Source organism: Pygocentrus nattereri, chromosome 24 (genome assembly GCF_015220715.1).
Source record: "Pygocentrus nattereri isolate fPygNat1 chromosome 24, fPygNat1.pri, whole genome shotgun sequence".
Classification (NCBI taxonomy): Eukaryota; Metazoa; Chordata; class Actinopteri; order Characiformes; family Serrasalmidae; genus Pygocentrus; species Pygocentrus nattereri.
The window spans coordinates 20,394,353-20,407,040 of record NC_051234.1 but is presented as its reverse complement, the minus strand read 5'-3'; the positions used below and the strand labels follow the sequence as shown (position 1 = coordinate 20,407,040).

The 12,688-nt window shown below is 39.3% G+C and overlaps 1 protein-coding gene across 1 annotated transcript; it reads right to left on the bottom strand.

Annotated features, from left to right (window-relative positions):
* Positions 1-3,139: 3,139 nt before the first annotated feature.
* pdia4 (protein disulfide isomerase family A, member 4) lies at positions 3,140-12,203 on the bottom strand. Its single transcript, XM_017718044.2, has 10 exons — positions 11,886-12,203; positions 10,350-10,533; positions 10,054-10,259; positions 9,076-9,214; positions 8,720-8,925; positions 7,924-8,082; positions 7,058-7,209; positions 6,825-6,981; positions 6,268-6,501; positions 3,140-4,861 (listed from the first exon to the last, which is right to left on the bottom strand). The coding sequence occupies exons 1-10, from the start codon at positions 11,962-11,964 to the stop codon at positions 4,452-4,454; spliced, it is 1,926 nt and encodes a 641-aa protein (XP_017573533.1). The 5' UTR covers positions 11,965-12,203; the 3' UTR covers positions 3,140-4,451.
* Between the last annotated feature and the right edge of the window lie 485 nt (positions 12,204-12,688).

The window sequence follows — 12,688 nt, the reverse complement described above, 5'->3', positions numbered from 1 at the left end:
TGTGTCAAGAAAGAAAAAGAATAAAACATTAGCATTAAAGATTATTTATAGGCCTAGATGTATAGATACTCTCCAAAAGGTTACCCAGAGACGTCTTGCTGATTTAAATGCAACACTGTAGAAACAGTAATAACAATGTAGGTATCTTTTTATCAGTCAGTGTAATTGTCTCAATGGGTTAATATAAATGTTTCAACACTTAATCTAATGTTTTTGTAGGTTTTTACAAATAATGAATCAATGAATTTTGCTAAGTGGTTATCTTAATTCATGAGTTAAAGGGACCGTTTGTGTTATCAGTTACATTTTATATTTATGAGGCCATTTTTAAGCTTTCTTTACTTGTTAGAATTTAACAGGCTGATTTTTTTGTTTGTTTGTTTCTGTGCCTTTACAACTGAGGTATTTAAATGAGCTCTGTTCTGATTGGCTGCTTTATATTGTGCCTCATTCAAAAAGCCAACCAGGCAATACTCATTATCACATAGCTGATATTTTATATTACCCCGTTGTATAGTTCTGTATTTGTCACAACACTGCTGGGGTCTTTGTCAAAGCACAGTAACCACTTATTGATGCAGGCAGAATGATTTCTTGGCATCTGACGACTTTAATAAAGTAGTGGATAGTGGAAGCATAAGGATTATGTTTCTAATAGAGACCAGTGAGTGGAAATACAAGGTAGGTGTTTCTAATAAAGTGGCCAGTGAGTGGAAGTACAAGGTAGGTGTTTCTAATAAAGTGGCCAGTGAGTGGAAGTACAAGGTAGGTGTTTCTAATAAAGTGGCCAGTGAGTGGAAGTACAAGTAGGTGTTTCTGATAAAGTGGCCAGTGAGTGGAAGTACAAGTAGATGTTTCTGATAAAGTGGCCAGTGAGTGGAAGTACAAGGTAGGTGTTTCTAATAAAGTGGCCAGTGAGTGGAAGTACAAGGTAGGTGTTTCTAATAAAGTGGCCAGTGAGTGGAAGTACAAGTAGGTGTTTCTGATAAAGTGGCCAGTGAGTGGAAGTACAAGTAGGTGTTTCTGATAAAGTGGCCAGTGAGTGGAAGTACAAGTAGGTGTTTCTGATAAAGTGGCCAGTGAGTGGAAGTACAAGTAGATGTTTCTGATAAAGTGGCCAGTGAGTGGAAGTACAAGGTAGGTGTTTCTAATAAAGTGGCCAGTGAGTGGAAGTACAAGGTAGGTGTTTCTAATAAAGTGGCCAGTGAGTGGAAGGACATTGTGGGTGTTTCTGATAAAGTGGCCAGTGAGTGGAAGTACAAGTAGATGTTTCTGATAAAGTGGCCAGTGAGTGGAAGTACAAGGTAGGTGTTTCTAATAAAGTGGCCAGTGAGTGGAAGTACAAGGTAGGTGTTTCTAATAAAGTGGCCAGTGAGTGGAAGGACATTGTGGGTGTTTCTGATAAAGTGGCCAGTGAGTGGAAGTACAAGTAGATGTTTCTGATAAAGTGGCCAGTGAGTGGAAGTACAAGGTAGGTGTTTCTAATAAAGTGGCCAGTGAGTGGAAGTACAAGTAGGTGTTTCTGATAAAGTGGCCAGTGAGTGGAAGGACAATGTGGGTGTTTCTGATAAAGTGGCCAGTGAATGGAAGTACAAGGTAGGTGTTTATAATGAAGTTGCCAGTGAGCGGACATATAAGGTAGGGGTGTCTAAAAAAAAAAAGTAGACGTGGAGCTGCTTGATCTGCTTCATGTGTGACCCATAAAACAGTCCATTCACAGCTTACACACTGATATCACCACTTAGCAGCAGTCTGTACACACTGCACAATCCAGCTATTAAAGCAGATGAATCACCTCACCTTAATTTGGCACAGAACAATAATCATTATAATTCATATTCAATATGTCAATGTCAATTTATTTATAGAGCACATTTTACACAAAGTGCTTCACAAATACAAACCTTAAACACAGTACTAATAAAAACAACGTAAAAGAGATAAAACAAATTACATAAAAGCCATGGAATAGTAATGAACTTTAAGACTAGATTTAAAACGTGACAGAGTGGGTGCCAATCGAATCTGCAGCGGCAACTCATTCCACAGTTTCGGGGCAGCCACAGCAAACGCTCGGTCCCCCCTCTGTTTCAGCCTCGAAATGGGGACCATCAGCCGAAGCTGATCGGCAGATCTTAGGGCCCGTGCCGGAACATAGGGCACAAGCAATTCAGCCAAGTAGCTGGGAGCTAACCCATGCAGAGACTTATACACTAAAAGCAAAAGTTTATACTGTATTCTTAAAACAACTGGGAGCCAATGGAGCAAAGCCAAAGCTAGAGTAATATGTTCTTTCCGGGATGTACATGTTAAAAGCCTCGCTGCAGCATTTTGCACCAACTGAAGCTTAGCAACCAACGAATGACCAGCACCAATGTATAGTGAATTACAATAATCGAGCCTTGTGGAAATAAATGCATGAATTACTATCTTAAAGTCTGAGAAAGATAAAAACGGCTTAACTTTGGATAGCTGTCTGAGTTGGTAAAAACTGGACTTAACTACTGCCTTTATCTGCTTGTCAAATTTAAAACCCTCAACGAATGTAACACCCAGATTTTTGACTGAGGTCTGAATAAAAGTCTGCCATTGGCCTAGGTTCCATTGAGGACCACATGAAGGTCTCTCCTGAAAAAGTTTAAAGCCATCCATGCCTTTATTTCCTCGAGGAAGCTCAGTAGAGTGGTCAAAGATGTAGTATCCTCTTTCTTTAATGGTAAATAAATGTGCTAATTGGTGGGGTGTAAGCTGTAAGCTTCCATTGCTTGTTTAGGTGCACTAGCCTTAGTGAAAAACTAGACAGCTTTGGTTCCAGGCAAGTTTCTGCAGGTGTTTGGTAGAAGCATGAAATATATAAATCACTATTCTCAGGCAATATAATTGCAGTATGGAATTCTGTCATTATCGCACAGCCATGAGATTAGAAAACTAGTCAAACACATTCAGTTGCTGCAAGTTTCGTTTGACCTCTGTGGAGACACAAAGCAAAATAGTTTTAAGGAGTGTTTTGGCTCACAGGGATTTTTGAACAAGGTGCAACACAGGGCACCCACTCAGAGCAGAGGTTATATAAATATATCAGTCTTAAAGGCACAGTAACAAAAACTGTTTCGTTCTAAGAGATAATGAGAGATTGGAAAATGGTGAAGTAAAAATTTATTTTGACTGTGTCTGGTACATCAACCCACACTAATGTTACAAGTTGACATCAGGAGAAAGAGTCAAAGAAAAAGAACAACATGGGCCCATTAGCATGTTGTTCCAGTTTGGCAGGTTACCTGAAGCATCTGTAGCATGTTTCACTACCACATACAATTTCAAAGTATTTCACCAGATTTAAAAAAAAAATAATACAACCTGTTAGCCATCAAATAATTTTTTGCCCCAACACAAGCACAAAGGAGACGTGTGGGTGGGAACCACTGCTTTAGACCAATGTAATTGTGATTTAAAGTTGCACTTTTTTTTTTTGGCCAAAATGCAAATCAAATCATTAATACATCTCCTGTAAATAGGTCTTCTCTAATACAACAGCTGTACAAAAATAGCCTCCAGAGTGAAATTTTCCAGATTAAGGACTAGAAAAAAAAACCCTTCTGACGATGCATTTTGAAGCTGGGAGGAATGTTTGGAAAAACAAGTGCCCCCTCAAACCCTCCACCAATGTATCTACATCAGAAAGGAACCCCAAAGCTTACATATTTCATAACGCATATTCGGTACTGTAGTGAGAAAATACTGACGAATGCAAACAGAGTATACAATGTCTTCTGCCAAACCAATGAGACTGAGGTTTATAAATGTTGCGCTACAGAATATGTATGGTAAAAATCACAGTGGTGTGATCTGAGCTCCCACAGACTAAGAAAAACCTTAGTGAAAGAAAGTTACAACTACTTTTTTCTCCTACTTTGCTCCAGTGTGATAAAGTTGAATAAAACTATAAGATCAGCTTTGGCAAGACATTTTTTTGAGTCTGTCCCAATTCAGCAACTGGCCATCATCTTTTCTTATAATACCCCCCCCACCCAATGGGCATTCTTTATAACTACAGGGAAAGAATTTTGTTGTCTGTCATGATCAACAATGACAGATGCGATTATTCTCTTAGGAAGAATGTTCTATTAACCTGCCATGACTCATGTTGGTCGTGTAGAGCCTGATCACATTCTGATGTATATTATACAGTATATCTGGAGTCTTTAACAGAAGTGTACAACCTTGGACAAAGCAGACATTTATTTCCCCAATTTCTCATTTTTTTTTATTTAAAAAGATTTTGAAAAGAAACCTAACAAACAGTGCGTGCTTTGGAATGGAAAAGAAGATTCTGCTTTCAGGAACAAAAGGTTACAACAAAATCAAACCAGGCTTCCATGGTCTGCATTATCAGCCGCTCCAGATCACTTCTTGTATCTGAAGTTAAAGTTCAAGGTTTCTGAAGAAAACTTCTAGAGTTCATCTTTTTGTGATAATTTTGTTGCATGTTCCTTGATGAATTTGCTCAAGCTCTCAACATTCCTTTCACCACCTTCAAATTTGATGGGACTCTGCTTCTTGTTGCTGGGAGCAAAGTATATTGTTGGGAATCCTTCTACTTGGTAGCTGTTGTGAGGCACGTCATTGGCAGTAGCGTCCATTTTGGCAATCACTAGGTTTTTCTCGTTCTTGTATTTCTTCCCAAGAGCAAGATAATCAGGCTCTAGTTTTTTACAGTGACCACACCAAGGTGCGTAGAACTCAATAAGGACATCCTTCTTCGTATCCAAGACAATTTCATCAAATGTCTTGCCAACGACCACCTTCACGGGTCCCTTGTTCTTAGGAATTGGCTGCGACTTGATGATGGGCTTCAGTTTGCCTGTTAAGGAAGACACAAAATACCCATGATCACCATCAGCCAATAATTTACAAACATGCATCACACTATAGCTCAGCGTATTGTATCGTGCCATCAAGAGTAGCATTAGCTTGTGGCGAGTATGTTAGTTTGGGGCAAACATTAGGTTGTGACTAGAGCGTCAGATTGATACAGCTCAACAGAAATGAAGTACCTTTTTAAAAAGGTTATATCAGATTAAAAAAGGGGGGGGGGTGACCCTGCATTACTATAAATGTTTTCAAACATTTTTTGGAAGATGCATTGAATTGAAACATCACTATCATATCAAATTATGAAATTTGTCAATTGTCATGTCCACACAGCAGGGGGGGGGGGGGGGGGGGGTCGTCACAGTGTCAGTAAAATTTTTGCAACTGAACGCTGAATCTCCAAACTGCAGGTCACAGAGCAACGAAGCAACTCGCTACAAAAAGAGATTTAAGACGAACATTTAGAAACGAATGGACTCATTTGCATATATAAGAACCAAGCACCGCTGTTGGTTTCCTGAACCTCTGCAACGAGAGACTGTCTCTCAAAAACATTGTGAAGACGACGTCGCTTCTCATTCTAATGTTCTTGTTTCACTTTAAATGGTGCAGCAGTTACATTCAACGCTTAATGCAGAATTTAAGGTGGAACTGAAATTTTAACGAGAAGCTGGAGAATAAAAAGCGACTTCAGCCTCGTAAAACAGCCAAACGTTGAAACATTTTTCCATAAGCTGCTCTACTTCTGAGGAAAAAGTTTCCTGAAGGAGATTGAAAGAAAGTGGCTGTAACTAAATCTTAAAGCAGAGCAAAGTAAGTTTACATTTTTCTTGTTTATTTTTTTTAGACTATACTAGGACATCAGCACACAGACATGCTGGGCATTAAATGTTGCAGCTGCCAAGGTGGTTTGATTTTTGTTGAAAGAAAAAAAAAAAAAAAAAAAATAAAATAAATATTTATGAATTGATTCAGAATTGTTCATGTCCGCATCACAACGCATCTAAGAATCGATTTCCCCCCCCACACCACTATGCTACAATATTTGACTTTTCTGACACTTGAGAGTTGGGACAGATAAAATGGCCCAGTAGAGGCACTAAAAACAAAGTACAATTATTATATGAAGCATTTAATTTCATAGTATATCATTTGCTCTAATCTGTTGAATACAATCTGAAAGCCCAGCATCCTCAAAATGCAAATGTGTACACACACACACACACACTTTATATTATATACACACACAAATTAATTCATCATGAAGACAGAGCATCACTTCTCTAGTTAGAAAGATTTATTAACAGTAACTAGAGCCTTTGGTCTTCCAATTGCGTAGTATCTAAAAAGCACAGCAGGGAAATACATGGATGATTGAATTTGCCAACTCCTCACCTTTTTTAAAGGCCACTACAAATTCCTGAAGCACATCCGAGTCGAATTCCTCCGGTTCCATCGCATACTTCTTTCCTCCTTCGGCAAGAATACCGACATTAACCTCCTCCCCACTCTCACTCAGACCAAGGCTCTTCAGCTCATCAGAATAGTCTTCTTCATCAGCAATAGCAAAAGTGTACTCAGGGAAGTCCTTCGCCACCTCTAGAACTTTACTCCTCCAAAACTGAGTGGCTGTGCATTTATATTGTTAAAAAAAAAAAAAAGAAAAAAAAAGAAAAAAGGATGACGTTAGAAACAGTCAGTTACATTTTTCGTCCAGCAGATGACACTGTAGCACTAGTTAGGGAATTTAACAGCCCCACTAAGGGAAGAACAAATGCATTAATTCCAGCTGATATTTTAAATACAATGAATGTTCAGGAGCACCGTTTTGCTCAGTAACACTCTCCTCTGAAATTTAGGTGGTATTATGCGTTTCCTACACAGCATAAACAGTTCAAATACATTTCACCCACTGACTGATTTTTACAGGAGAGAAATTTCTTGAGCCTCACCAACTCTATAGTCAAAGCTGAAGTCAATTCCATAGTACACAACCACCAGCGGCCGTGCCGTATATCTCTTCGCATCATTGCTCGGTTTTCTATGTCCGACTAATGGCAGGGTGTGTTTCTTGAAGAAATCTTGAAGTTCTGAAGCAGTAGTAGAATCCTGAGGCAAAAGCATGTAAAATTACAACACTGCTAAAAAGTTCTTTTTTGGTGCTGAAGGACATCAGAGAACTTACTTTAATACTGAAGGCTTGAGATGAAGGCTCAAATTTTGATCTGAACTTCTCAGGCTGGAGCACAACCACCTGTCCAGGTTTGGCCTTGAGGAACTTTGCTATTTCACTGCTGAACGTGTGCCGGAACTTGTAGTCTTCTCTCAGACTGTTGCCTGATAAAATCATCACACAGATAAAGCAATAAAGCAGTGGAACAATAGAGGTTTTTTCCAATTATTGAGAACATCATGGTTATGATTTATTCAAAAGGAATTTACTTTAAAATCAGGTCCACTTTGATGCAAGTATTACAAATACCTCAATTCTTATCTGCAACATGATCATTTTATTAAATCAGTCAAATTTTAAAATCATGACGTCAACCGGACTAAGGAGCCAGACAAACTCAGCTTCTCTGCCTGATCAGAGCAGAGTGGACTTTTCAGAGATAGTAGTGTAATTACAGCAACGTACATAGACCAACAGTAGCAAACCTTTTTTTTTTTTATATAGAAACCACACTTAGAATCAGTGTTACATATTGTATTGTGGAGGCCTGATGGCCTGCAAGTCAAAAATAATATATATTCCATAGTAACAGCACTCAGTGGAACAATGATTATTGTGAATGTTGAAAGTAGAACACTTCTGAATCAGACTCGTCATTGAACTGTTGTAGAATTATATTATGCAGGATGCTGTAACCAGAGCAATTCAAAAGGTCTAGTGAAAACTGGATTTGACCATGAGTGTGCATTTCTGTACTCCTATGGAAGCAGCAGAAATAAAACTGATTAAGATTTCTGCAGCCTGCTGTCATCATTAACCCTAATCGTCTATTGTTTAATCATGATCTAGAAAGCAGAAGAACTTGTATTGATACTTACACGCCTCCTGATAGACCTCATAGCCAGTGTCCTCTTCACTGGAGAACACGCCAACTATCAAAGCATCATCACCATCCTTCAGCAATTCTTGAATTTGTTTCAGTGCCTGGACTTGCTTGGATGGTGGGCCAGCTTGCTCACTCATGTAATCAACAATACCTGGACACAAACATTCAGACATGCAGTTGTGACAAACTGGGAGTGATGTTTCAGTCAAAAATCAAAATGTATACAAATTTCCTCCCTTACCAGTCATGCAAATGTTCTGCAAAGACATGTTTGGCATCTGATATTTGCTGATATTAGCATTGTGTTAACCATTTGCCTCAAACTGTGTAGAGTTGTTAAGCTCATAGACTTCCTGGCTGATATTAACATTTCAAGCTCAATTTGACAGTTTGTGTGAGGATTTAGATGTGCCCTTTGTACAGCGCTAACTGATGGGGGTATACAGATGTACGCAAATGTCCCTTAGTCAGGTTTGGTAGAAATAAAACTTTACCACCCCCCCACCACTTTTCATAAAAATGCTCACATAGATGTGTTCCCTGTAGAGGATGTTTGCACTTATTTCAACTTTAAAAATTAATTAAACAAATAAATAAAAATAAATAAATAAAAAAAAACTACAAAACCATGTAATTTGACCAGGGAAGTTAACTTTTGCACAGGACTGTGAACTTCCATTACAAGTTAGTTTCTAAATTAGCCTTGAAACTCCAGTGCAATTTTCATTTATGTAGGACGCCTTCACTGAGATTCTGGAATCTTAAAACAAGTTGATAACACGACATACCAAATTTCTCTCGTGGTCCATTGTACTCAAAGGCCTTGCCCTTCCTGAAGATTTTGAGTGTTGGGTATCCAGTTACACTAAACCGGGATGCGATGTCATTCTCTACAGTTGCATCAACTTTAGCCAATGGTATAGGAGGAGTGCGGTTGCTGAGCTCCTTTGCAGCCTTTTCATATTCAGGAGCAAGTCGTTTACAGTGACCACACCTGTTTAATTAAAAATATAAGAACAACTTGGATAAACAGAAATCATTCAACTGGAGCAATACTCAAATTGAATGTGCACACTTTTTAAAAAATAAATAAATAAAATGAAAAGCACTAAATCAACATATAAAATCCAAACAAAGTACTGACCAGGGTGCATAGAACTCCACCAATATGATGTCAGCGTTAGTAACCACATCATCAAAGTTGTCCTTCGTGAGCACCAAGGTGGCCTCTGGAGGAGGTTTCCAGTCTGGCTTTGCAACTTCTTTAACCCGCTCAACGATCGCTGTAATATTAAAGTTAGAGCCATTTTCAGTATTAATGCCACAAAAAAAAAAAACAAAAAAACTGAAGCTAATAATTGTCATTTCACACTCTGTGCACTTAAGACTGAAAAAAGAAAGCTTTATTAAAACAGCATTTAGAGCTCAGTAGATCTCACTCCCAATCACTCCCAGCTGAACGAGAGGTTTAAAAAATAAACTGAAAATAAAACCATACACAACCTTACTGGAAAATGACAAACTAGGAAGCCACTAAAGAGCCTGTATCAGGAAAACAGAACTCCTCCACCCACCCCCCCCCTTTTGAAAAACAAATTTGTACCCTTCATTCCCCAGTTCATATACGGAAACTAAGCTAAAAAATGGCTGATTTTAAGCACACTGTTTTTAGGATGTCACCTAGTCAGTTTCAAACGGTTTAGTGCTTCCCACTCCTGTTAAAGTTATAAGGAGTGTTTGAGCCCAGGCTGCTTTTTGAATGGCGGTACAATACAGGGCAGCCAATCAGAACAGAGCTAATTTACATACTACTCCTAGAAGCACAGAAACAAAAACAGTCCCGTTTCTAAGGGCTAAAGAGAAGTTGAGAAATGGCCATCGTATTGGATTTTGATGCATAAAACCACACACTTTATTTGGACTGCAGGGGAAAAATTAAATAGCCCTTTAAAAACAGTTCACTACAGAAAAATAAAAGCACTTAATGTGTATGCATCAGGCTCTGTTGATTACTATAGGAGAGAGCAGTGGGAGAACTTGAAAATGCCTTATCATAACTAACCGCAAACTACTCATTGCTGATTCATTTAAAAGCTCTCGGTGCTCATTACAACAAGCTCACCCTTTTCAGTTCGATCTCCATCATATTCCACCGGCTTTCCCGTCTTCAAAATTTTGATGGTAGGATAGCCAGACACTTCAAATCGACTTGCAAGAGCATTAGCTTTAGTAGCATCCACTTTGGCCACAGGGATCGGTGGATCACTCTCTTTGAGTGTTTGAGCGATTTTCTCATATTCGGGGGCAAACTGCTTGCAGTGGCCACACCTGGAGGGAAACAGGGAGTACCAATTGCAGTCAAGCACTTCAAAAAGGTACGACAGGATCTTTCAATTGACAACTCACCACTTAACTTACCATGGTGCATAGAACTCCACCAGCACGGTGTCTTTGCCTTCCATGAAAGTGTCGAAGTTGGCATCATTTAGAACAAGCACACCGTTCTCCTCTTTGACCTCAGTGCTATCATCATCGTCGTCATCATCGTCATCGTCGCCATCATCATCGTCATCGCCCTCTTCCACCTTTTCACCAACATCATCTGCTCAAGTAACATGAAAATGTAACCATTATGGACTACTATATATTACTGAGAAGCAAAAATATTGTAGCATTCAACAGAAGTGTTCAAGTACTAGACATACACATGTCTATGTATATTGCAAAAATCTCTAAGGGAAAATACTTGCTGCCTAACATTACTTCTTAAAGGAATATTATCATTTTCCAGATTCAAGTTCAGTTGCTGAGATGTAAACAAAGTTATTCGTAATTTGATTTCACATAAGTTGATGCGAAATCCTTCATTCAAGAGAAAGTTAAGAGTCAGAATTGTTCACAGTGGTGGTGACAGGAAACAGACGCCCACTCTAAAAGCTCCTGCCCAAAGATTTGTAATGAAATAGTTATGAATACCTGGCACCTGAGACACGACTTCAGCACAGTTCTGAAAAAAGGTAAAGCTGATGTTCAGAAATCCACTCATGGTGGAGAGTTTAACACTGGCCATTACAAGGAAAAACAGCACCTAAAGAAAACCTACTTTTCCTGATTTACCACTATTTCACCATCATAAACATTACATATAAAAACTCAGAAGACGTGTAGGTTCGTGGTTGGTTTTGGATAGTACATTAAATGGCTATATTTGTGTTGTAGGCATTGTGACCCCCGGTTGCCATCACCACCACTGCAAAGAAATTAGTCAGTACTTTTCCCCCACAATGAACCATTTCAGATTAACCCAGTCTGAATAACTGTGTTTAGACCGAATGAAGCTGAAACTTTGGAATATCAGTGGAAATCCCACTTTAAATGCGTGTTGGTGTGTTTCTTACACGTTATTTATACAGGTGTATTTCGAGCACTGGGCTTTTTTTCCCGCACATATTTATTAAAAGCTCGTGCAGATTCTTTGGTGGTTTTGGATAGTAAATAAAATGAGCTACATTTGTCTTTTAGATATCGCAACCCCTGGTTTCCATCACCACCACTGTAAATTACCAATAAAGCCATATCAAAGTTGGTCCTAACTCAAAAACAAAGCAGCGTGTCGGAGTTTCGTGTGGAGTTTTAACAGCATTTTTTCCTCATGGGAAAACTGCAAATACATATTCAGCAGGTTAGCAGCTCAGTTTCTACCGAGGACTTCCCGTTCCACCTTAAATGGCACAGCATTTACTACTCGCTCAGGCACCAGAATGTAGCGAACAGCTGCATCATTTAAGGTGGAACGGGAGAATTAGAGCAAGAAGCGGAGATGAGCTTCGTCGCAGATTACAGCCACGCTTATTCCTGCATGGCTAAAACCCACGCTCTGCATTAGCATGGTGCTAAACCTCTACGCTGTGGGATTTAAGTCCCTGCTAGCCGTCTTAGTCAGATGTTTCTTACCATCTTCCTCACACCGACTAAGCGAGATGAAGTGTGCTAGTCCAAGCAACACGATCAGCAGAAGCGTGATCTTCTTCATCTTCTCTGTTGTTCACCGGCGTTTCTCTAGCTAGGCTATGCTCTCCTCCCTTCTCCACGCCAGCGGCCTGCACCACTCTAACGTGTCTCTTATTACTTTTTAAGCCTCGCACTGTTTCAGGTCACTCCTGCATTAAGGCAGAAGTAGGTGTAAAGCTGAAGGACACTGAACTGTATGACGCTTCAGCTCTAAACTGTCTGTCTGTACTGACTTTTCTCAAACCACCCCTGCCCTCCTCGCCCGCAACTTGTCTGACTTGCCACGCGCTGATTGGCTGTCTGCAGCCAAACCAACCAATCACACGCCGCCACTCAAGTCCGTACGTTCAGAGCTGCTATTGGTTGACGTAGACGGAGATGAGAAACTTTTCAAACCGAGATTCTTTGTGTCTGTAAAGGAATGTGTCTTTTTAATGAAAGGAAATGAGAAGTTTAATGTTAATATTAGCAATAAATACTAAAAATCCACGCTATGTAGATGCCTTACCAGCATGGAGGCTGCTTAAACTACTTTAAAAGCAATTACAAAAGGCTTAGGCTGATTTATAATAAACTTTCTAATTCGAGTCCAAGTTCAAGTTCGTTTTTTATTGTCATATTCATTCAGAATACAGAGGATTCAAATTTCAAAGACAATAATATACTAAATGGGAAAAATGTCGAGGAGAAGATGATTCTTTTTTGAATGTGTACTCCATGTTTACTCAAGGAGGACTAGATACGAT